At 42.5% G+C, this 26,037-nt stretch overlaps 1 protein-coding gene across 1 annotated transcript in view; it reads left to right on the top strand.

Moving 5' to 3' along the window:
• The window catches only part of dazl (deleted in azoospermia-like), a 163,521-nt gene extending 146,735 nt beyond the window's left edge, over positions 1 to 16,786 (top strand). The window contains exon 10 of the mRNA XM_059641861.1: positions 16,712 to 16,786. Within this exon, the coding sequence (XP_059497844.1) occupies positions 16,712 to 16,741 (30 nt within the window). The 3' untranslated portion in view covers positions 16,742 to 16,786. The remainder of the gene's footprint in view (positions 1 to 16,711) is intronic.
• The last annotated feature ends 9,251 nt before the right edge of the window (positions 16,787 to 26,037 follow it).

Below are 26,037 nucleotides of genomic sequence, written 5' to 3'. Positions count from 1 at the left end.
GCAACTCAGTGTCAATGATGGAGGGAGTTGCTGTTTGTGGATTTACCGGTTGATCAGGCTGCTTTGTCCTGGATGGTGTCATGTTTCTAGAGTATTGTTGGAGCTACAATTGTTCAGTCAAGTTGAGTGTATTCAATCACACTCCCGCCTTGTGTCTTGTAAATGGTGAATATGATTTGGGAAATCAGGAGGGTGAGTTATTTGCTGCAGTATTCTTGGCGTCTGACCTGCTCTTGTGGCTGTCATAGTTATATGGCTAGTCCACTTGAGTATTGGGCCAGTGGTAACCCCAGGAAGTTGATGGTGGAGTATTTAGTGATGGTAACATCACTGAATGCGAAGGAGAAGTGTTTAGATTTGTCTGTTGTCGGAGATGGCCATTACCTGGCATTTGTGTTTCTTGGCACTTTTCCATCCAAGCCAAGTTATTGTTCAGAGCCTATTGTGGGCTGCTTCAGTATTAGAGGAGTGGCAGATGTTGCTGAAGATCACGCAGATTGGCAGACATCCCCATTTCTGACCTTCTGGGGGTAAGGTTGTTGACAAATCAGCTGAAGGTGGTTGGGCGTAGGGCAGTGCCATGAGAAGCTCCTACAGAGATGCTGTGGAGCTGAGATGACTGACCTCCAATAGCCATAACCATCCTGCTATGTGCCTGGCATGACTCCAGCTAGTGGAGACCTTCCCCCTGATTTCCATCGATTTAAGTTTAGTTAGGGCCCCTTGATGCCAAGGGCTGTCACACTCACCTCACCTCAACTCTGGAATTCAGCTCTTTTCTCCGTGTTTGGGCCAAGGCTGTAATGAGGGTAGGAGCTGAGTTGCCCTGGTGGAACCCAAACTGGGTGTCACTGTGCAGGTGTTGCTTGATGACAGTTGATGACACTTAACCTTCATTTTCCTGATGATTGAGAGTAGACTGGTGGGGTGGTAATTGGCTGTATTAAATTTTTCCTGCTTTTTATGTGCAAAACATGCTTACAGGAAATTTTCCACATGATTGAGTAGATGCAAGTGTTGCAACTGTACTAGAACAGCTTGGCTGATGGAGCGGCAAGTTCCAGAGCACAACCCTTCAGTACAGTTGCTGGAATATTGTTAGGGCCTATAATCTTTGTAATTTCCAGTGCCTTCAGCTGTTTCTTGATGTCATTTGGGTGAATCAAATTGGCTGAAGACTGGCATTTGTGCTGCTGGGGACCATTCACCTCAGCACTTCTGGCTGAAGACTGTTGCAGGTGCTTCCGCCTTACGGATTCAGAGTTGTACAGCACAGAAACAGACCCTTCGGTCCAATTCGTCCATCCCAACCAGGTATCCTAAACTGATCTAGTCCCATTTTCCCCATGTCTCTTTAAAGCTTTCCTATTCTTGTACCGATCCCGATACGTTTTTAAATGTTATAATTGTATATGCTGCCTTCTCCACTTTAGGCAGCTTGTTCTATATGCACCTCCATCTGCATAGAAAATGTTGCCCCACAGATCCCTTTATAACCTTACCCCTCTCATCGTAAACCTATGCCCTATGGGTTTGGACTCGCCTACTCTGGGATAAAGACTTTGGCTATTCATCTTATCCATGCCCATCATGATTTTATAAACCTCTTTAAGGTCATCCCTCAGCCTCCGATGCTTCAGGGGTAAAAAAAACACCCCAGCCTATTCAGCCTCTCCCTATAGCCAAAATCCTGCAGTCCTGGCAACATCCTTGTAAATCCTTTCTGAACACTTTCAAGTTTAACAACGTATTTCCTATAGTTAGGAGACTGGAATTAAATGCAGTATTCTGAAAGTGATCTCACCTATGTCCTGTACACCAACTACGTGAGGCCCCACATCCTGTACTCAGTGCACTGACCAATGAAGGCAGGCATGCCAAACACCACTTTCACCAACCTGACTACCCTCACTTTCAACGAACTATACTCCTTGCCCTACCTACTTCTTCCTCCTTCTCTTCACCCATCCCCCCACACCAGGTCCCATGTTCCAGCAACGTTTCACAGGCCCCACCATTAACTGTGAGATTCCTGGCCTTGTATCCTTTTCCAAAATGCAACACCTCACATTTATCTAAATTAAACTCCATCTGCCACTCCTTGTACTATTGGCACATCTAAGTAACCTCCTCTTTTGCACTTCTGGGCTCTTCCATAATTGCGGATGGGGATAATTGTGGAACTTCCTCCTATAGTGAGTTGTTTCATTGACAACCAGCATTGACTCCTGGATTTAGCAGATGTGCAGTTCTTAGATCTGATCTGTTGGGTGTGGGATCGCTTAGCTGTATCTGTCGCTTGCTGCTTATGCTGTTTAGCGCACAAGTGCTAAACAGTAATCCTGTTTTGTAGCTTTGGTAGTTGGTGATACACCTTTTGGGCATGCCTGGTGCTGCTGCTGGCACACCCTTCTCCTGCACGTTCCGTTGAACCAGGGTTGATCCACTGGCTTGATGGTAATGGTAGAGTGGGAGATATACTAAATGAGATTGCACATTCTATTGATGTATGATTCTGCTGCTGACACTGGCCCACAGTAGATGCTTCGTCTCGATTTGCTAAATATGCTCGATACCTGAGCATGAGACCTGTAGATATAAGAGCAGAATTAGGTTTTTTCAGTCCATTATATCTGCTTTGCCATTCATGAGGTTTCTCAGCCTCATTCTCCACAACCTATCTCTCTACTTAAATACATTCATTCAGTGACCTGTCCTCTGCAGCCTTCTGAGGAAATGCATTCCACAGATTCATCACCCGCTTGCTGAAAAATTCCTCCTCATCTCAGTTCTAACACCTGAACACTTCTTCCTTTTTGAGGCTGTGCCCTTGAATCCTAGTCTCTCCTACTAGAGAAAACATCTTCTCAATGGTCACTCTATCCAGGCCTGTCAGTATTCTGTAAGTCAGATCCCTCTTATACTTCTAAACTCCATCAAATACAAACCCAGAGAGTCCTTAACCACTCCTCATAAATGACCATCATCTCTTTCGGGCCATTCTTATAAACTACCTCTAGACCCCCTCCAAGGCCAGCGTATCATTTCTTGGATATATGGCCCAAAACTGATTACAGGATTCAAAATGCAGTCTGACCAGAACCTTAGTCTTAGCAATTCATCCCTGCTCTTGTATTCTGGCCCTCTCCAAATAAATGCTAACGTTGCATTTGCCTTTGTAACTGCCAACTGAATCTGCATGTTAACCTTTAGAATTCTGAATTAGGATTCTTGAGTCCCTTAGTACTTCAGGTTTCCAAAGCCCTTCCCTATTTAGAAGATAGTCTACGCCACTGCTCTTCTGATCAAACTGCATAACCTCATACTTTCCCACATTATATTCTATCTGCCACATCTTTGCCCACTCTCCTAGTCTGTCCAAGTCCTTTTCAGCCTCCCTGCCTCCTCAACACTAGCTGCCCTTTGTCACCTGCAAACTTAGCAGCAGTGCCCTCAGTTCCTTCGTCTAAATTGTTAACAAGATCAAAAAATGATACAGCACAGGAACAGGCCCTTTAGCCCACCAAAGCTGTGCCAATACATTTTGCCCTTCCATTTTAACACTGTCTTCAGTTACAGGATCAATATCCCTCTATTCCCTTCCTATCCATGTATTTGAACGTTGCTATTGTGGCTGCTTCCACCACCACCTCTGGCAGCATGTTCCAGGCACTCACTGCCCTTTATCAATGCTCCAACAACTTGTTTTCTTGCCTTCCTCAGTATTCTGGGTTAGATCCTGTCAGGACTCGGGGACTTATCTATCTTCTTACTTTTTAAGATGCTGAACACCTCTTCCTTTTTAAAAGCAACTTGGCTTAGAAATTCAACATTCCCTTCCCTGAGATTATCCTCCACCAATTCCTTTGGTGAATACCGACTCACTGCATTCATTTAGGACTTCACCTACAACTTCTGGCTCCACACAGATTCCCTCCTTAGCCTTTGAATGGACCATCCCTGGCTAACGTCTTGCTTTTTATGGATATATGAAAGGTTCATGTAACTTGCCATACCAATCCTTTATTCTCACAGGAACCTACTGTGTGCGTGAACTCCTATCAGCTACTGTTTGAAAAGTTCCCACATGCCCAATGTGGATTTACCCTTAAAAAGCAGCCTTCAATCAACATTCTTCAGTTCCTGCCTAATATTCTTGTAGTTTGTCTTCCCCAATTTAACATCTTCACCCGAGAACTGCTGTTATCCTAATCTATGAGTATCTTAAACACAAGGTATTATCGTCACTACTCCTGAAATGCTCCCCAACTGAAACTTCACTCACCCAGCTGGGCTCATTTCCCAAAATCAGATCTATTATAAACCCCTCCCTGGTTGGACTATTTACATACTTTGTCAAGAAACCCTCCTGAAGCTTCTTTACAAATTCTGCCCCATCCAAGTCCTGAGCATAAAATAAGTCCAGGGACCCGGGTTCGATTCCAGCCTCAGGTGACTGCCTGTGTGGAGTTTGCATATTCTCCCCATGTCTGTGTGGGTTTCCTCCAGGTGCTCCAGTTTCCTCCCACAGTCCAGAGATGTGCAGGCTAGGTGGATTGGCCATGCTAAATTGCCCGTAGTGTTCAGGGGTGGGTGGGTTATAGGGGGATGGGTCTGGGTGGGATGCTTCAAATGGCAGTGTGGACTTGTTGGGCCGAAGGGCCTGTTTCCACACTGTAGGGAATCTAATTTAATCTAATCTAATCAATGTAGGGGAAGTAAAAATCACCCATCATAACAATCCTGCTGTTCTTACATCTTTCCAAAATCGGCCTATATATTCTATCCTCCATCTCTTGCTGGCTTTTGGGAAGCCTATAACATACACCCAACATTGCGATTTCACCATCCCATTCCTGACTTCTACCCATATTGTCTCACTGCACGAGGCCTCTGATGTAACCTCCGTCAGCTGTGAGATACTCGTTTACTAGTAATGCAACTCCCTCCACATCTTTTACATCCCTTCTTTCACACCTGAAACATCTAAAGCCAGGGACATTCAGCTCCCAGCCCTGCACCTGTTTCAACCAGATCTCAATATGTCGTAGTTCCAAGTACTAACCAAGGCTCTTAAGTTTTTGTACCTTGCCTATTAATACTTTTCACGTTGAAACACATGCATGTCAGACTATCTCCCTTGCTCTTTTCAGCAGCATTTCCGTTCCTTTCCTTGTTCTTAGTCATGTTTGCCTTGATTTCCATCTCTCCCTCACTTTCAGTATCTACTGTCACACTAATTGAAACCTTTCCCAAGCAGTCTACCAAGTACCCTGCCAAGGACATCAGTCCCGGTCCTGCCCAGGTGTAACCTTCAGTTGTACAGATCCCATTTCGTGCCCCCCACCCTGAATCAGACCCAATGTTCCACAGAGCTGAAACCCTCCCCTCACAATATCTTTCAGCCACAGGTTCATCCTATATATCCTACTGTTTCTACTCTGACGAGCTTGTGACTAGTCAGTAATCCTGAGATAACTACCCTTGAGGCCCTACATTTCGGCTTTCTTCCTAGTTCACTATATTCTGCTTTTAGGATCTTATACTTTTTTTAGAAAACCTATGTTGTTAGTACCAACATGTACCATGACCATTGGCACTACATCCTCCCCCTCTTGGAGCATTTGCAGGACATTCAGAACTTAGCACCAGGGAGGTAACACATCATCCAGACTCTTAATGTAGTGTCTCAACACTGACGCCTGCAGAACTCCAATAGTCACCAGTTGCCATCCTGAAAAAATCCCATTATCCCCATTTACTGCCTTCTGCCAGTCAACCAATCCTCTATCCTTGCAGTACCTTACCCCAACCCCCTGTCCACTTATTTAGCAGCGTCCTATGTGGCGCCTTGTCAGAAGCCTTCTGGAAATCTGAATAGATCAAATCCATTGGTTCTCCTTTGTCTAACCTGCACGTTGCCTCCTCAAATTCTAACAGATTTGTCAAGCATGACCTCCCTTGACGACACAGGGCTGACTCAACCTTATTTTCCATTACACTTCCAAGTACTCTGCGACCTCACCTTTAATCATGGATTCTCTTACCAACAATTGAGGTCAGTTGAACCAGCCTGTCTTTTCCTGTCTTCTGATTGGGTATAGGAATGGAGTTGGGTAGTTACTAAAATAGCAGTGCCAGCTGGTGTTCCTGCCTCTGATGAGTTTCCTCAGGATGGTGTAGGTTGTGATCTGGAAATACATGGTTTTAGAATTAAACCCATTAGTCTAGCAAACAAGTTTATTACCTAATTTTAAAAAGTGCAAGGGAACTGGCTAAGTTCATTATGGCCACACCATGTTGTTAAATGATACCTTAAAAGACCTTTAGTGCACAGGTGCAAACAAGAATGAAGATGTTACTGGGAGACATTGGAATCGGTACCCTCAGCGTGGGGTGAACTGCTAAAAATGGAGCTAGGTGGACATGTTTGAATACCAGTGCTATCAGCAACTCTGTCTATTTAGCTAGATCTTTCAGATTTGCCTTCATAGTAGAAGATTTTGCAGCACTGTTTGTCATCCTGTACTAAAGAAAAATCTGCTGGCTTGTCCAACCACTCCCTGTAACTCAGTCCTTTGAGCCCTGGCAATATCCTTGTGAATTTCTTCTGCACTCTTTCCAGTTTAATAGCATCCTTCCTATTGCAAGGTGATCAAAACTGAACACAATATTCCAAGTGCGACCTCACCAACATCTTGTACAAACTGCAGTGTAACTTTGCAACTTCTATACTCAGTACCCTAATTGTAGGCCAGTGTATCAAAATCCTCCTTTATAAGACACAGGAGCAGAAATTAGGCCATTCGGCCCATTGAGTCTACTCCACCATTCAGTCATGGCTGACAAGTTCCTCAACCCCATTCTCCCATTTCCTCCCATAACCCTTGATCCCCTTGATAAACAAGAACCTATCTGTATCAGTCTTAAATGTGCTCAATGACCTGGCCTCCACAGCCTTCTGTGGCAGTGAATTCCATAGATTCGCTGCTCTCTGGCAAAAGAACTTTCTCCCTATCTCCATTCTAAAAGGTCTTACCTTTACTCTAAGTCTGTGCCCTCGGGTCCTAGTCTCTCCTACCAGTAGAAGCATCTTCCCAACATCCACTCTGCCCAGGCCGTTCAGTATTCTGTAAGTTTCAATTAGATCCCCCCTCATCCTTCCAATGAGTATAGTCCCAGTGTCCACAATCGTTCCTCATTTGTTAAGCTTTTCATTCTTGGGACTATTCTCGTGAACCTCCTCTGAACCCACTCCAGGGCCAGTTGTACATCCTTCCTGAGATATGGGGCACAAAACTGCACATAATACTCCAGATGTGGCCTGACCAGTGTCTTATAAAGCCTCAGTAGTACATCCCTGCTTTTATATTCAAGTCCTGGCAAAATAAATGCCAACCGAGCACCAAACCATCATCTCCAACACCATTTATGACCTCATCACCTAAGGGGACCTCCCACCCACAGCCTTCAACCTTATTATTCCCAACCCCTCACGGCCCGCTTCTGTCACCTTCCCAAAATCCACAAACTTGCCTGCCCTGTTCGACCCATTGTCTCAGCCTGTACCTGCCCCACCGAACTCATCTCCACATATCTGGACTCCATTTTCTCCCCTTTGGTCCAGGAACTCCCGACCTACGTCCGTGACACCACCTACTCCCTCCACCTCCTCCAGAACTTCCAATTCCCTGGCCCCCCAACACCTCATTTTCACCAGGGAGTCCAGTCCCTATACACCTGTATTCCGCATGCAGATGGCCTCAAAGCCCTCCGCTTCTTCCTGTCCCGCAGGCCCGACCAGTCCCCCTCCACCGACACCCTTATCTGCCTAGCCGAACTCGTCCTCACCCTCAACAACTTCTCTTTCGATTCCTCCCACTTCCTACAGACAAAGGGGGTGGCCATGGGCCCCAGCTATGCCTGCCTCTTTGTAGGTTACGTGGAACAATCCCTCTTCGCACCTACACAGGCCCCAAACCCCACTCTTCCTCCGTTACATTGACTGTATCGGCGCCGCCTCTTGCTCCCCAGAGGAGCTCGAACAGTTCATCCACTTCACCAACACCTTCCACCCCAACCTCAAGTTCACCTGGGCCATCTCCAACACATCCCTCACCTTCCTGGACCTCTCAGTCTCCATCTCATGCAACCAGCTTGTAACTGATGTCCGTTTCAAGCCCACCGACTCCCACAGCTACCTAGAATACACCTTCTCCCGCCCACCCTCCTGCAAAAATTCCATCCCCTATTCCCAATTCCTCCACCGCATCTGCTCCCAGGATGAGGCATTCCACTCCCGCACATCCCAGATGTCCAAATTCTTCAAGGACCGCAACTTGCCCCCCACAGTGGTCGAGAACGCCCTTGACCGCGTCTCCCGCATTTCCCACAACACATCCCTCACACCCCGTCCCCGCCACAATCGCCCACAGAGGATCCCCCTCGTTCTTACACACCACCCCACGAACCTCCGGATACAACGCATCATCCTCCGACACTTCCGCCATCTACAATCCAACCCCACCACCCAAGACATTTTTCCATCCCCACCCTTGTCTGCTTTCCGGAGAGACCACTCTCTCCATGACTCCCTTGTTCGCTCCACACTGCCCTCTGACCCCACCACACCCGGCACCTTCCCCTGCAACTGCAGGAAGTGCTACACTTGCCCACACACCACCTCCCTCACCCCTATCCCAGGCCCCAAGATGACTTTCCATATTAAGCAGAGGTTCACCTGCACATCTGCCAATGTGGTATACTGTATCCATTGTACCCGGTGTGGCTTCTTCTACATTGGGGAAACCATGCGGAGGCTTGGGGACTGCTTTGCAGAACACCTCCGCTCGGTTCGCAATAAACAACTGCATCTCCCAGTCGCAAACCATTTCAAACCATCTTCGGTCCGCCACCCCCCTCTCCCTATTTATTCCAGAACCCTCACCCCGTCCCCCTCTCTGATGAAGGGTCTAGGCCCGAAACGTCGGCTTTTGTGCTCCTGAGATGCTGCTTGGCCTGCTGTGTTCATCCAGCTTCACACTTTATTATCTAAAATAAATGCCAACATTGCATTTGCCTTCCTGACTACTGACTCAACCTGAAAGTTTAACTTGAGAGAATCCTGGACTGGAATTCCAAAGTCTCTTTGCACTTCAGACTTCTTCTGAATTTTTTTCCCATTTGGAAACTAATCCATGCTTTTATTCTTACCAAAGTGCATGACCTCACACTTCCCCACATTGTATTCCATCTGCTTTGCTCACTCTCCTAACCTGTCCAAATCCTTCTGCAGCCTCCCCACCTGCTCAGTACTACCTGTCCCTCCACCTATTTTTGTATCATCTGCAAACCTAGCCAGAATGCTCACAGTTCCTTCATCTAGATCATTAATGTATAACGTGAAGAGTTGTGGTCCGAACACTGACCTTTACAGAACACCACTTGTCACTGGCTGCCATCCCGAAGAAAGACCCTTTTATCCCCATTCTCTACTTTCTTCCAGACAGCCAATTTTACACCCATGCTAGCACCTTTATCTAACACCATGGGCCCTTATCTTACTTGGTAGCCTCCTGTGCAGCACCTTATCAAAGACCTTCTTGAAGTCCATGTAAATAACATCCATTGGCCCACCTTGGTCTATCCTGCTTGTTACTTCCTCAAAGAATTCTAGCGATTTGTCAAGCATGACCTCTGCTTAATGAAACCATGCTGACTTTGCCCTATTTCACCATGTACTTCAAAATATTCAGAAATCTCATCCTTTACAATGGACTCAAATCTTACCCACAACTGAAGTTAAGCTAATCGGTCCTTAATTTTTCATCTTTTGCTTTACTCTCTTTTTAAACAGAGGTGCCACGTTATCGATTTTCCAGTCCTCTGGGACCCTCCCTAACTCTAGCAATTCTGGAAAGATCATCACTATGTCTTCAGCTATCTCCTTTAGAACTCTGGGGTGTAGTCCATCTGGTCCAGGTGATATATCCACTTTCAGGCCAATCAGTTTTACGAGCACCTTTTCTTTGGTGATGGCCTCCATACTCAGCTCTGCCCCTGGACTCTTTTTTGAATTTTTGGGATATTACTCATGTCTCCCACCATGAAGACTGATGCAAAGTAATTATTCAGTTCCTCAGCCATTTCCTTGTTCCCTCTACTATCTCTCCAGCATCATTTTTCAGTGGTCCAGTGTCTACTTTTTTGCCTCTATTTAGTCCTTGATATATCTGAAAGAAAAAAAACTTAGTCTTCCTTTTCATTACTGGCTAGCTTACCCTCATATTTAATCTTCTCCCTCCTTATTTCTTGTTGCCCTCTCTTGGCCTTTGTAAGCTTCCCAGTCCTCTGGTTTCCCGCTGCCCTTCCCCACATTATATGCTTTCTCCTTTGCTTTTATGCTATCCCTGACTTCTTTAGTCAGCCATGGTTGCCTCATCCTCCCTGTACCATGCTTCTTTTAACAGGGGATGAATTTTTGCTGCGTCTCCTAAATTACTCCCAGAAACTCCTGCCACTGCCATTCCACTGTCTTTCCTGCTAGTCTCCTCTTCCAGTCAGTTCTGCCTTGCTCCTTCCTCATACTTCTGTAGTCGCCTTTATTCAGCTGCAATACTGTTACCTCTGGTTCTGTCTTCTCCCTCTCAAATTTCAGAGTAAATTCTATCATGTTATGGTCACTGCCTCCATTTCTTTTACCTTAAGCTCCCTCATCAAGTCTGCTTCATTGCATAACACTAAATCCAGTATTGCTTGTTCCCTTGTGGGCTTCACCATGAGCTGCTCCAGAAGGCCATCTCATAGACATTCCACAAACCTCCTTATATTGCAATCCACTACCAACATGATTTTTCCAGTCCACCTGTATATTGAAATCCCCCATGATCCCTGTGACTTTGCCTTCACCGCCCTGTCTACCTGTGACTCCACTTTCAGAAAGCCATGCACCTGAACTCCAAGGTCCCTCTTCTACTACTTTCCTTAAGACACTACCATTCATCATGAAACTCCTACCTTGATTTGACTTTCCAAAATGCAACATGTCACACTTACCTGTATTAAACTCTGCCATTTTTTTGACCCACTTCCACAGCTGATCAAGATCCGGCTGCAATGTCTGATAACCTGTCTACAATACTGCCTATTTTGTAACATCTGTAAACTTGATATATCTTGTATATATACCAGTTGAACTGGTGGTTCTCCATTCTGCTTCATTGGAGGCTGCGCTGACGATGTTTATTGCAGTCTTTGCATGGAATCTTGTTGTGACAAGTATTACATTGGACAGGAAGGAAACTGGCCACAAGAAAACATGAACACAAACTAGCAGCAAAAAGACATGACCAGTACTGACTCGTCCCCATTCACATGGATAAGTAGAATCACCAGTTCGATTGGGATAACATAAAGATCCTAGGACAGGCCAAACCGAGACAAGCATGTGAATTTCTAGAGGCTTCATTCTCCACCAAGAAGGCCGTCAATCAACACATAGACCTAGACCCTATGTGTACACGACTGTGAAGTAAAACTGGAAATGAGGTACCCAATTCCAATCAACCCCAGAGTTTAAAGACCAGGTGGGGAAAACAGTCCTTCATCGGAGGCTGCACTGACTATGTTACCCAGCAGCATAATCGCATGTCTATGAACTAACGAACCAGTTGGCAAGCGAACCACACAGCATATATGTTGACTTTTGTCCTTGGGTCTTATTCTGTCTCTCGTTATTCTTTTTCCTTCAGTATACTTAAAAAATCTCTTCAGATTTACCCTAATTTTTTCGGCTCAAACTGTCTTGTGCCCCCTTTTTGCCCTCTTGATTTCCTCCTTCAGTAAACTCTTGCATCTCCTATATGCCTCCAGGGATTCCCTTGATTCTAGCCACCTGTACCTAAGGACGGGTCATGGCTTTATTTCTGGTCCAACCCTCAATATCTCTAGTCATTCAGGGTTCCCTATTCCTGCCAACCTTGCCCTTCACCCTCACAGGAACATATAGAACTTGAAGTCTGCCTATCACATTTGTAAAGGCCTCCCACTTGCCAGAGGTCCCTTTGACTGCAAACAAACCACTCCACTCAAACCCTGCAAGGTCCTTTCTAATTCGATCAAAATTCACCTCGCCCCAATTTAGAACTTAAACTGTGAACCAGTTTTGTCCCTTTCCATAACTATTTTAAAATTAATAGAACTACCGTCACTGGTCCCAAAGTGCTCTCCCGCTGTCTCCTCAGTCACCTGTCCTATTTCCCAAGAGTAGGTCAGATTTTGCCCCTTCCTGAGTAGGACCCTTTATACACTGCTTGTATATTGCAGTATGTATACTCTTAACGAATTCCACCCCATCTAAGCCCTTACCACTATGACAAACCCAGTCTATATTAGGAAAATTAAAATTGCCTACTATGACAACTCTGTTGCTCCTGCACAGTCTCCCCAGACTCCCTGCATATTTGTTCTATTAATTCCTGTTAACTATTTAGGGACTTCTAGTACAACCCCAATAGCATCACCATCCCCTTCTTATTTCTTAGCTCCACCTAATCAAAAATGCAACTCCCCCCTCCCCTCTTACCTCCACTTCTGTTCCATCTAAAGCAGCTGTACCCCAGCACATTAAGCTGCCCACCCTGTTTCTCCCTTAGCCATGTTTTTGTAATAGCTATAATATCCTAGCCCCAAATACCTATACACACCCTGAGTTTGTCAACCATCTTACCTGAAATAGATACAATTTAATCCAGTAGGCATTCCTTGCTCCCCTGTTGTGTTCAAGCCTGACCTGTCGCTTCAACTAGCTATTTCTGATTACTGTATCTATCTCCACTGTTGAGGTGCTGGTTTTTAACTTTATTTCTAGTTCTCTATAATCAGTCTGCAGGACCTCATCCCTGTATCTTACCTATGCCATTTGTGCCAACGTGCACAATGACTTCTGGCTGTTCATCCTCCCCCTTGAGAATGTTCTGCAGCTGCTCCGAGATGTCTGGACCCTTGCACCCAGGAGGCAACACACCATTCTGGATCAATACAGTGTGGAGTTGTAGAAACATAGATCAGGCAGCATCAGAGGAGGAGGAAAGTTGACGTTTCAGGTTTACATCCTTCATGCAGTTCTTCCTAGCTCCAAGTGACTGAACACCATCCTGGATTCTTGTTTGCGGCCACAGAATCTCCATGTCTTCCTTCCTAAATAACATTTTAAATCATTCTGAATTCTTAGGTAAGTTTCTTTCTACTCCAATGTCCTAGGATTTATCGCCACCACTTCCTAGACTCTGTTTACTTACAACCCTGTTTTGAATTTTCTCAGGTTACAGTCCCCATTACAACACCAAAACAGTCCTACACATTTGACAATGGCATCCCCTCTGCCACTAGGTTCAACCTCAGCAGTCTTGACCACACCATCCTTCACCACTGCTTGGCTCCTGTTATCTAAATGCATTGAATTTACTTTGCTTTACTCTTGCATATCCAAGCATAGCCACAAAATTTCAGCAATGGCTTTTCTTCCTAACTTGTAACATCACTCAGAATCCCCTCAAGATCTATCATGCCCTATCCTGTTTTTCTACCCTTCTATGCTGTATTCTCTGGTTAGACCAAACTGTTAGCTTGTGGTCCCATATATTCTTCCATCAGAAAGACTACCTATTCCCACCTCCGATATTGCCTGTTTTACCCCTCTTCTGCCCTATGTCTGAATCCCGCTGAACTCTGTTAAATTCTGGTCTAACATTATTCTGTCATCTCTTGTCAACCGTCCCCCACCCAGTTGGTGCTGTTTCCTCAGCAGTATAAGCCCTATTCTTACTCACTGTACTTTACACCTTTTAAGGCCCTCCTTGAAATCCTGATTATCATTAAGTTTCTGGTCACATTTCCTAATTTCTCCACCTTGGTCCCTGTGCTTGGTGCACGGTAATTTGGGATGAACTAAGTTACTTGATCTTTTGGGTTCAGGTGGTTTCGGGTGGGTTTATAAAGGGACTTATTATGATCAAACTGTTACAATAAAGAAAGTGACAAAGTGTGTAAAGAACAAGCTGGCTGCTAGGCAGAGTTTCTGGGCAGAGCTGAACGTCGCTCACCTGGTCCATGAGAACATTGTGAGGGTTGTAGCAGCCACTACCTCTGTTCCCGCAGATCCAGACGCTGAGGATAGTGTGGGTACCATCATCATGGAGTATGCAGGACGAACCAGCCTAGATCACAGGATTTACAACTGTACAGAGCCGCTGGAAATGAGGGGCTGTTTAACATTTTCTCATGACATTGTGAGTGGGCTGAGTTTCCTACACTTGCATCACATTGCACACTTGGATCTGAGACCAGCTAATATCTTGATCACTGAGGCGGGCTGGTGTAAAATCGGAGATTTTGGGGGGAAAAAAGAAAAAGAATTTTAAAAAAAACCAAGAAAAAGAAGGATGTGGAAGCTTTGGAAAGGGTGCAGAGGAGATTTACTAGGATGTTGCCTGGTATGGAGGGAAGGCCTTACGAGGAAAGGTTGAGGGACTTGAGGCTGTTTTCATTAGAGAGAAGAAGGTTGAGAGGTGACTTAATTGAAACATATAAAATAATCAGAGGGTTAGATAGGGTGCAGAGGGAGAGCCTTTTTCCTAGGATGGTGACGGTGAGTACGAGGGGCCATAGCTTTAAGTTGAGGGGTGAAAGATATAGGACAGATATCAGAGGTAGTTTTTTTACTCAGAGTAGTAAGGGAGTGGAACGCTTTGCCTGCAACGGTAGTAGATTCGCCAACTTTAGGTACATTTAAGTCGTTGTTGGACAAGCATATGGACGTACATGGAATAGTGTAGGTTAGATGGGCTTGAGATCGGTATGACAGGTCAGCAGAACATCAAGGGCCGAAGGGCCTGTACTGTGCTGTAATGTTCTATGTCTATGTCTCCATGCTTATTTTGAATACCTGCTACTTCTGAGACATCCTTGTATAATTTTCCATTTTAAAGGCATTTTATAAATGGTGCTTGTTCAATGCAATCCTAATTGTCAGCAGCTAACAGCCATTAAAGTTAGCTTGTGGGTATATGTATTGCAGAGTTTCTGAGGTTCACAGAGGATAGGGGTCAGCAGGAGAAGCGAGCATATAGACAGCAACTGTAAGAAACTCCAGAATGAGCACGAAAGCTGAGCTGCAAGGTTGCTGAAAGGTTCAGGTGGGACTAAAGGCGTATGTTGGCCATGAAGAAAAATGTATGTGTGCTAAATATCCAAATTAATTAGATTTGTGCAGTGCAGGGGAAGAGCAACTGTTAAGTATTTAGAGATCAAAGACCAAATAGCAGCCAAAGGAACAGAGCTGGAAGCTGGATCGGGAGCCAGATCAATGCCAAGATTAAATTGTAACAAAATTAGAAAACTTGTCACCTGAGAAAGATAAAATGAAAAATGTCTCCAGCATCTTCCTTCTTAGCTGCACAGCACGCTCGAAGTCCTTTGGAGACTGAGCTCATTTTGGTAATCTGACACCAACTTGGGGCAGTCTGAACATGTGAGCTGCTTCTTTATACGCCATGCCCAAAGTAAACAAAAAATTGTTGGTGACTCAATTTGACAGATAGTTCAGACGCTGTTTGTACTTGTACCACAGAAGTGCTCAATGGTCAAAACCCGTAACTGCATTTTAATAGATGACAATACAAAATTGCATGTCACTATTGTCAAAAATAGAATGTAAAGGGGTGACTCAAATGCAACTCTTGGAATCAGTTTTGGTCAAGAAATAAATATCCTGTATACAACATTGTATCTGTATCTTGGAAAAATGTCCAATTTTTTCTTTCCAGATTTAAGCAGAAACATCAGATGTTGACGCCATATCACCTTTCAATGTTTTTAAATTTTATTAATCCACTGACTATATAATCCAGCACTACATTCTCAACTCTCATCTCTGAAAGCCCTCAATTCATTTCTTTTGAATTGTTAAATCTAGAGGCCTCAATCCTGTCCTGACTGGCCTCCCAAGTCTACCATTTGTAAGCTTGATGTCATCCCAACTTCTGCTCATGTCTAAACACACCAAATCCATTCAGTCAGCATCCATGCTCACTGATCTTTTTAGCCCTGGTGAAACAATGTTTTGATCTTAAAATATCTGATCTTTATTTTGAGATCCTTGGCATCACCCCCTCCCTGCATTGTGCAGTCACATGATCTTCAGAGATGCCCACAGTGATCTATCTTTTTTGTATTTTTGGCCATCTTCGATCTAATTACACTACTGCAGTCATGCCTTTGGTTGCCACAGCTCTGGAATTCTTCCCTGTTCCTCCACCTTGATTTCCTGCTTGATACATGCCTTAAAACTAATGTCAGAATAGCAATTTTGTCATCTGATCTAATAGTTCCTTATTTGTTTTGGTGTTATTTTTTGTTTTGTAATGTTCCTGTGATGCTTCACTAAACTAACACAATGTAAATACATCTTCATGATTTGCCTTTGTACTAGACATTGCAGTGTTAAAAGCAATGAAATATTATACCTCTTGAGTCATCATACAAGCTACTGAACTAATCTCTACTGGTAATTATTACAAATGCAAGTCTGAGTTATTTTTAAAACACTGGTAATGTCTTGAGTTAGTCTAATATTAGTTGTATTTAAGTAATTGCAGAAAGGCAATGTCAAAACATTTTAAATTCACTAACTTGTTTTGCCTTTCTCTTTCAGGAGAAAAGAGTGCACAGATTTACAGTTTAGAAGTAGTAGTCCAGCAGCATCTGAAGTGAAGTAACTGGTCCTGTTTACAGGGTGGATAAAACAAAATGATCCTCAAATCTGATCTTTGCTAATATCTTTATTGTGTTGATCCTTAAGAATGGGCTACATTATTATTGTTGGTCTTGTCATATAGCACTTTTGATCATGTAAAACTAAAATCCATTTTCCTACTGGAAGCACTAAAAAGTGTGTTCCTGGTCACATTCCAGTTGAATCACTCTTGTATCTACTTGATTGATAGTAGACCCGCTTCATATTTCTCTGACGTATTTATTTCTAATGTGCGAACTTACGGTGAGTGTATCTTAATATAACTCACCTTATAGGTTCCAACTGCATTAGATTTTAAAGTGAAACTTAATTGGTTTAAAATACCATTTGAACCACAAAATTATTTTTTCTTCTTTTTGCCTTTTTTATGATCACCTTGAAGACTGAATGAAATAAGAAAGCTATTGCCAGTTAAAAATCGTAAATTTACCTCAATTACGATATCTTCATATTGATAACAATATTTTGTTTCAGTCCCTAATCTAACTGTAAAGAAAATGTGGAACCCTGGTTTTTACATTGTTTCTTATCTTGAAACACTCTTTCAAACAAACTACTGCAACATAAGGAACAAGATACATGTAGCATATCAACAAGCATCTGTGGAAGGAATAGCCATTTGCTTCGTATTCCCTGTATTTGTTTCTAATTTTCAATAATTTTTTTTCATTTTCCTTGTGTTTTTGATTTAATTCCCAAAGAGAAATATAGTGGTGTCAACTTGCTGTGAGCAATACTTGCAGTATTCTTATTTAAAAATTCATGTCTATAACCAGCTACAGAAAAGTTTAAATGAAGCTTTACCATGACTGTAGGAAATATAGATTTTATCATCGTGGTAGAAGATATCACTTTGTAGTAGAATTTCAATTATTTGTTAGACAAGGAAAATGCATATCAGAGTACTTGGGGAGGTTCTCTTGACCAAATATTGAGATTTCACTACATATCATGTGATTCTGATCCTATATTTTATATCCACACCATTTTACATGGATGAGCTGACCTTTTGCCATTAATGTATGGCTAAATACTTGAAAAATCCTTTCAGCTGTCTAAAACTCAGTTCTATCCAACATTTTTAACCTTCTCTTTTACAGTGTCTTATAGTTTCACATAGAAAAAATTGAACTGTGACCCACAGTAATTTAATGGGTCTATTTTTAATAAGTTGAAATTGCATCTTTTTAATTTAGCCACTGTAAACTAATAATGGCTTTGTTCACAAATGAAACTGGAGGTTATGAGCAACTTGTATTTTTTAGAGTATATTAAGTTGCTAACATCATTTTGAATTGAAATAACTTGCATTTTTGTACTCATCTAAGCATTAATGTTTTTGTAAATTCTGGGTGCCTTTTACCCATAAATTCTGTTTGAATGCTTTGCACTGCCTGAAATACCTGCATCTTGGGAGAATTAAAGATTGTTTTTCTCTCAGTGAAAAACAAATCCTGCACAGGTTTTTCCCTGATTTAATTAAAATTTACCTTAAGTTCTATACTTCTGATTGCCCATCTAATTCAAGTAATATTTAACTGGTTTCGCTGTTTACAATTGGTATTCTTTGAAACAACTATTCTGAAAAAGTGCTCATTTTGAAGATTATTTTAGGTAAAATGGTGAGTCTGCTGTGAACTGAATAATGGAGTTGTTTGCTCCATAAAATATAGGTTAACTAGAGCTTTTCTTTAAAGTGTGTTTTAACCATGCTGGACCTTGTTTGGTAATCTGGCACCAACTTGGGCTTGTGATTTAATACTGTGACACCAAAATAAAAATCATTTTTGTGTATAGAAAATAGTAAATGACAATTCCAATTTTAACTTAAATTAGGGATCACATTTTCCAGAGTTTAGCAGGTCAGTACTTCCTTCATGTTATCTAGTGAGAATCAATGAAAAATATAAGCGTATATAAGATTTTTTAAAAATCTTAAACTTTGTTAGTGATGAAACTTAAAGAAATGTTTCCTAAAACTAAAACAAGCCTCCTATATTGATAAAAGAAATTTGTGATAAAAGTATCAAATTTTGATCAGATATATGTATAAAATATTATTTTCAAGTTTCTTGTCCCTAGTTAAAATTTGGAGTGAATATCATATTGTTTGCGAATGCTTTTCATGTTTAAAACACATGACTCAGTTTTACAAGTCTTTCATATTTTGTAAATGTTATGCACCTTCTGTCTTTTTATACTAAACATGTTTAGTACTGTCAGGTATTCTGTTGTTCACTGTACATTTCTGTCCTGTGGAGATTTTTGACCCATTGTAACTATTTGGAGTGGCCTGAAGTGAGAGTTGGCTATCGATTAAACCTAATGACTTGAAGACAGTTTTGTTTATTCAACTACTAAAATTTATTTCTGAATAAAAGTATACATTAAAATTTGAAAAAATATTTTCAAAATATTTTAACACTATCTGGCAAGATGCTTTCCTTTTGCAACACAATGAATGCTTAGCTCATTAAGCTTGCAGAATCTGTCCGCCTAATTGCTGCACCTTGTTTTTAACATCTACCACAGTCCTTTGGTCTATTTGTTTGGTTTTTGAAAAATTAGAAGTTATTGAAGCATACCTGCTGTTCAGTTCAAGGAGTGTTGAGTTCATTTGGTGCTCTTGTCACATTCCTTAAATTCTCTAAATTTTCAATTTAGCTGTAACTAGATTAAATGACCATCAGTGGCAGCACAGACCATTTACATGCAATAGTATTTTTGCTCTTAAATTTCACCCAGCATTGCATGTAACCAGAAAGGAAAAATGCCAGTGTAAAAAAAAGAACACCAGTTTAACATGTTAGGGGTTGATTTAGCTGTGATGGAAGAAGAAATGGGACCATGAAGTCTCTGAAGGGTCCAGACCTGAAACACCGACTTTCCTACTCTAATGATGCCTGAACTGATGTGTTAATACAGGTCCACACTGTTGACTCCGACTCCACCATCCCCAGTTTTTGATATCTTTGAGAGAAGCTTGCCCACCTTGAAGAAGTTGAGCTCCACCCTCCCAGAAAGAAAAAGCCCAGTTCTGAAGAAGGGTCCTGACCTGAAACATCACCTCTCCTACTCCTGATGCTGCCTGTCTTACTCTTCTGGCTTCACACTGCATTGACCATGAACATTGATATTCTAACACACGTAAGTGGTGAACAGCAAGATCAGGAAGGATAAGCCAATGTATGAAGACACATTCAAAAAATTATGACAAGAAACATTAAAGTTTGATAGTCCTTTTCTTAACTACTTAAAACAACTTGTAGATTATTGAAAATAGAAAACATCTAATAAGTAACGTCCATCAGCCTCTATCAAAAATCAGATGAATCCTGAAATAACTAAAAACAGGATGATTATGAAGAAAACAGAAGGTTTATAAGAAGTATCACAGCTTTACAGGTTACATTGTCAGATTGAAGGGGGAGGATGTTGCAGCAGCCCAGGAAATTATTTCTCCAAGCTCTTGTAAGTGGGATTACGTGCAGGAAGATGGCAAAACGGCCATTTCAGTACCCATCTCTGAACAAGACAACAGAATAAAAATGAGTAACCACTGGCCAATTGGTTTGATGTTTAAGTTAATTTTAGACTCTTTAAAAATGAAACTACCATATCTAAACTAAAAGAAAATGGAGGAAATTGAGATAGATTTTAAGGGGAATGTAAGATTGATAGACTCCGTAGTTGTTTGAGGGGATAAATGTTGAGGGAAAGGGATAGAATACATTGGCTAAGGAAGCCTATAACCAGATACTGATTAGAATAAAGAAAATTACAGCACAGGAACAGGCCCTTTGGCCCTCCAAGCCTGCTGCCCATCACATTTAGACCAAAAGACAGAAATTTCTGAATTCCGTTTGTCTAGAAGGAACTGGGAGTGAATCTTTCAGGGCAGCAACTCTTCAACCTCTGTATTGGGAACTGTAAAGTAGTGATGGCATGGTAGCTCAGTGGTTAGCCCTGCTGCCTCACAGTGCTAGGGACACTTTCGATTCCATGCTCAGGTGACTTCTTTGTGGAGTTTGCACATTCCTCCTATGTCTATGGGGTTTCCTCTGGGTGCTCTGGTTTCTTTCCACAGTCCAAAGATGTGGATTGACTGTACTAAAATTGCCGATAGTGTTCGGGGATGTGTAGATTAGGTGGATGGATCTGGGTGGGATGTTCTGAGGGTCGGTGTGGACTTTTTGGCTGAAGTGCCTGTCTCTATACTGTAGGGAGTTTTGAGTTTATTTTGAGTTTTTACAATGCAAACCCTCTACCCTTCTGGGGACATTTTACCTCCATTCCCATCCTATTCATGTAGTTATCGAAACACCATTTAAAAGTCATTATCATATCTGCTTCCACTACCTTCCCCGGCAGTGAGTTTGAGACACCTACTGCCCTTTTTGTGAAAAAACTTGCCTCATATGTCACCTTTAAACCTGCCCCCTCGCACCTTTAAACCTATGGCCCCAGTAACTAACTATTCCACCCTGGGAAAAAGCTCTGACAGTCCACTCTGTCCATGCCTTTCATAATCTTGTAGACCTGTATCAGGTTGCCCCTCAACCTCTGTCAGTCCAGTGAGAACAACCCAAGTTTCTCTACCCTCACCAAAGTCACTACATGCTTCTGATAGTGTGGCAACCAGAATTGAACACAGTATTCCAAATGTGGCCTAACTAAGGTTCTGTATAGCTGCAATATAACCTGCCAGTTTTTAAATTTGATGCCCACCAATGAAGGCAAGCATGCTGCATGTTTTGTTGATGACCTTCTCCCCTTGCGTTGCCACTTTTAGTGACCTGTACACCCAGATCTCTGTCTATTAGTACTTATCAGGGTTCTGCCATTTACTGTAAATTTTCCATCTGGATTCGACCTTCCAAAATGCATTACCTCATACTTTTCCAGATTAAACTCCCTCTGCCATATTTCTGCCCAAGTCACCAACTGATCTGTATACAACTGTATCCTTTGATAGTTTTCATTGCTATCCGCAATTGCACCAACCTTTGTGTCACCCTAATCAGACCAATTACATTTTCCTGTGAATCATTTATATATGCTACAAATAGCAGAGATCCCATCACTGATCCCTGAGAAACGCCACTAATCACAGCCCTCCATTCAGAAATGCACCTTTCCACTGCTATCCTTTGTCTTCTATGACTGAACCAGGTTTTATCTATCTTGCAAGCTCACCTCTGACCCCATGTGACTTTACCTTCTGCATCAGCCAGCTATGAGGGACCTTGTCAAAGGCCTTACTGAAGTCCATGTAGACAGTAACCACTGCCCTACAATCATCTTCGTCACTTGCTCAAAGAACTCAACCAAGTTAGTGAGACAGAACTTCCACTTCACGAAACCATGTCTCCTGCTAATACACCCAAGTGGGAGTAAATCCTGTCTCAAAGAATCCTCTCCAATAATTTTCCTACTACTGACGTAAGGCTCACTGGCTGGTAATTAGCTGGATTATCCCTGACACCTTTCTTAATCGAAGGAGCAACATTGGCTATTCTCCAATCCTCTGTGACCTCCCCTGTAGCCAGTGAGAATACAAAGATTTCACTCAAGGCCCCAGCAATTTCCTCCCTTGCCTCACTCAGTATCCTGGAGTATATTCCATCAGGCCCTGGGGACTTGTGTACCTTAATGTTTTTCAGGACCCCCATACCATCTCTCTCTTGATCTCAACATGGCTCAAACTGTCTACGCACCCTTCCCCAGACTCATCATCCACCAAGTCCTCTATGATGAATACTGATTCAAAGTACTCATTTAATACCTTGCCCATTTCCTCTGGCTCGACACTTAAATTTCCTTCCCTGTCCTTGTGTGGGCCAACCTTCATCTTGGCTACGCTCATGGTCTTAAATATGTATTAAAAGCCGTGAGATTTTCCTTTAATCCTGTTGGCCAATGACTTCATGACCCCTTTAGCTCTCCTGATTCCTTGCTTGAGGTTCTTTTCACTTGCCTTGTATTGTTTCATGTGTTCCCAGCCTTCTAGTCTTGATAAATGCTTCTTTTTTTCTTTTCAGTTAGGCTCACAATACCTCTCGTTATCCAAGGATCCCTAAACTTGCCATAGCAGCACTTCTCTCAGACATGTTAATGTGACCACAAAACTCCTTGGATACTTTCTTCTGTTTTGTTCGGGGGCATCTCAAGTTTCACACCTCCCATCTCATTTTAAATTAATTGTACAAGAACTGGTGGCATAGTAGACAGTGAAGAACTTTTTCTAAGATTGTGAAGTGATCTGGATCAATGGGCTGAAAAATGGTAGATGGAGTTCAAACTGGATAAATTTGAGGTATTGTATTTTGTTCCAACAAACAAGGGTAGGGCTTTACAATTAATAGCAGGGCCTGGGATAGTTTTGTAGAACAGAGGGTGGAACTAGTGGTTTGGTTACATAATTCTTTGAAGTTTGCATCACATAAAGATAGGGTGCTTAAAGGGGTGTTTAGCATGTTTGCCTTTATTGCTTAGTCCTTTGAGTATGGGAATTGGGAAATAACGTTGAGGTTGTATATGACATTGGTGAGGCCACTCCTTGAATACTGTGTCCAGTTCTGGTCACCCACTTACAGGAAGGATATTATTAAGCTGGAGGGGCTTCAGAAAAGATCTGCCAAGATGTTACTGGGTATGGAGTTATAAAGAAAGGCTAGATAGGCTGTGACTTTTTTCACTGGAATGTCGGAAGTTGAGAGGTGGCCTTATAGAAATATGTAAAATAATGAGAGGCGTAGACAGAGTTAATGATAGTTGGCTTTTCCTTAGGATGGAGGAATTTCAAGACTAAGGAGGACGTTTTTAAGGTGAGAGAGATTTTTTAAAAAGCGGAATTTTTATTACACAGGATAGTTTGCATGTGGAATGAACTTCCTGAGGAAGTGGTTGATTTGGGTACAATTACAACACTTAAAATACATTTGGATAAGTATGGGAATAGGAATGGTTTGGAAGGATATCAGCCAAGAGCAAATAGCTGGGAGTAGTTTAGTTTGGGATTATGTTCAGCATGAACTGGTTGGACTGTTTCTGTGTGCTATGATCTTCATTTGTGCTGGGATTGACAAAAGATACAAACAACTTTTCATCCTCAGTGCTATGAAGATGCAAGCTGTGTCTGCCAAGAGTCCAGGGACAATAGTACATGATTTGTGACTTAACAAAACATGCAAGAACACCAGATCAACAAACTTAAGAACATTATGCATCATGTCCTTTTCTTTGTTTTCAAGGTATCTACAGTGGTCAAGAACTGTTTTTATTTCTGAAATGATTATCAGCAGGGAGAAATGCTTCCCCTTTTCCTGAAGTGGATATGTTTTATAATAAATTGATAATCTGTGTATATTTAAGAAACCTGATTTAAAATAAAGAGATGTATCTTTCTAATATAGCAAATGATTGGCCATATCAGGTCTTGGGTCAAGTATTTTTATATTGGGACTAAAGCAATAATGTACTACTCAACCCCCTTCATTTGATGTTTTCTATCCTCAGGTGCTTTTTATCTCACTAAATCTCTCTCTCCCTCCATACTCCCAAACCTATATCCACAGTCACCCTTTAAGTTTTGCTATCTCATCTTTGTTTCCATTTGTCCCATTGTATCAGTTACAGGACACCCTCTCAGATATCATATTAATTTCCATCAATATTCTCCTGTACCCCAAACTTCTTTCTGTGACATCAAAAACAAAAATTGCTGGAGAAATCCAACAGGTCTGGCAGCATCTGTAGAGAGCAGACTGAGTTAATATTTCAGATCCAGTGACCCATCTTCAGAACTGATTGTAGCTGGGAAAAGGTGGTATTTATGCTGATGGTGGGAGTGGAGGAAGCATGGAGGAGTGAGTAGATATGTGGAAAAGGGGCCCACACAGACAGAGAAAAAGAAGTTAAGCAAACAAAGGGATTGAGATAGTAAAGCAAAGTAGAAAATAAGCTGGATTAGTGATAGTGGCGGCTATAAGGGTGGGTGATAGATATGGAAGGAGGTAGCCATGCTCTAAAATGATTACTGCTTTCAGGGCTCTTTCAAGTTTAATGTCTCCAAGCAGAAAATGAGATGCTGTTCTTTCAACTTACATTGAACCTCAATGGAGAACTGCAGCAAGCCTGAGACAGAGATGTTGGCCTGTGAACCCAATGGTATGTTGACACAGCAGGCAACAGGAAGTTCAGGGTCATTTTTGTGGATGGAGTAAAAGAGTTCCACAAATTGGTTACTCAATCTAAGTTATATTTCCCCAGTGTAAAGAACAGAAATCACACAACACACTGAGTTATAGTCTATCTTGTGCGCTGCAGGCAAGGATGCCCTGAGGCATGGTACATTGGCAAAACCATACAGACACTACAACGAATTCATGGACACCACAAAACAATTGCCACACAGGAATGTTTTCTCCCAGTCGGGTGAACACTTCAGCAGTCAAGGATATTCAGCTTTGGATCTCCGGACAATTGTCCTCCAAGGCGGACTTTGGGATACACAACAACGCAACGTCACCAAGCAAAGGCTGATAGCCAAGTTCCGTACCCATGAGGACGGCCTCAAATGGGGCCATGGGTTCATGTTGTACTACAGGTGACCACACACACACACACACACACACATTATCAGGCACATCCTTTCATACACTGTCACACAGATCCTCTCTCATACTGTCACACACGCGCTCTCTCTCTCCCCCACCACACACATTCTCTCTCCCCTATAGTGTGTTAAGTTTTATTGGTAGAGGGATTGAGTTTTGGAGGCATGAGGTCATGTTGCAGCTGCACAAAACTCTGGTACGGCCACACTTGGGAGTATTGCGTACAGTTCTGGTCGCTGCATTATAGGAAGGATGTGGCAGCATTGGAAAGGGTGCAGAGGAGATTTACCAGGATGTTGCCTGGTATGGAGGGAAGGTCTTATGAGGAAAGGCTGAGTCTTGAGGCTGTTTTTGTTAGAGAGAAGAAGGTTAAGAGGTGACCTGATAGAGACATACAAGATGATATTAGGGTTAGATAGGGTGGACAGTGAGAGCCTTTTTCTTTGGATGGAGATGGCTAGCACGCGGGGACATAGCTTTAAATTGAGGGGTGATAGATAAAGGACAGATGTCAGAGGTAGGTTCTTTACTCAGAGAGTAGTAAGGGAGTCGAATGCCCTGCCTGCAACAGTAGTAGACTCGCCAAGTTTAAGGGCATTTAAATGG

The sequence above is a fragment of the Stegostoma tigrinum genome, chromosome 2 (genome assembly GCF_030684315.1).
Source record: "Stegostoma tigrinum isolate sSteTig4 chromosome 2, sSteTig4.hap1, whole genome shotgun sequence".
NCBI lineage: Eukaryota > Metazoa > Chordata > Chondrichthyes > Orectolobiformes > Stegostomatidae > Stegostoma > Stegostoma tigrinum.
This window is presented reverse-complemented; position numbering and strand designations above follow the sequence as displayed.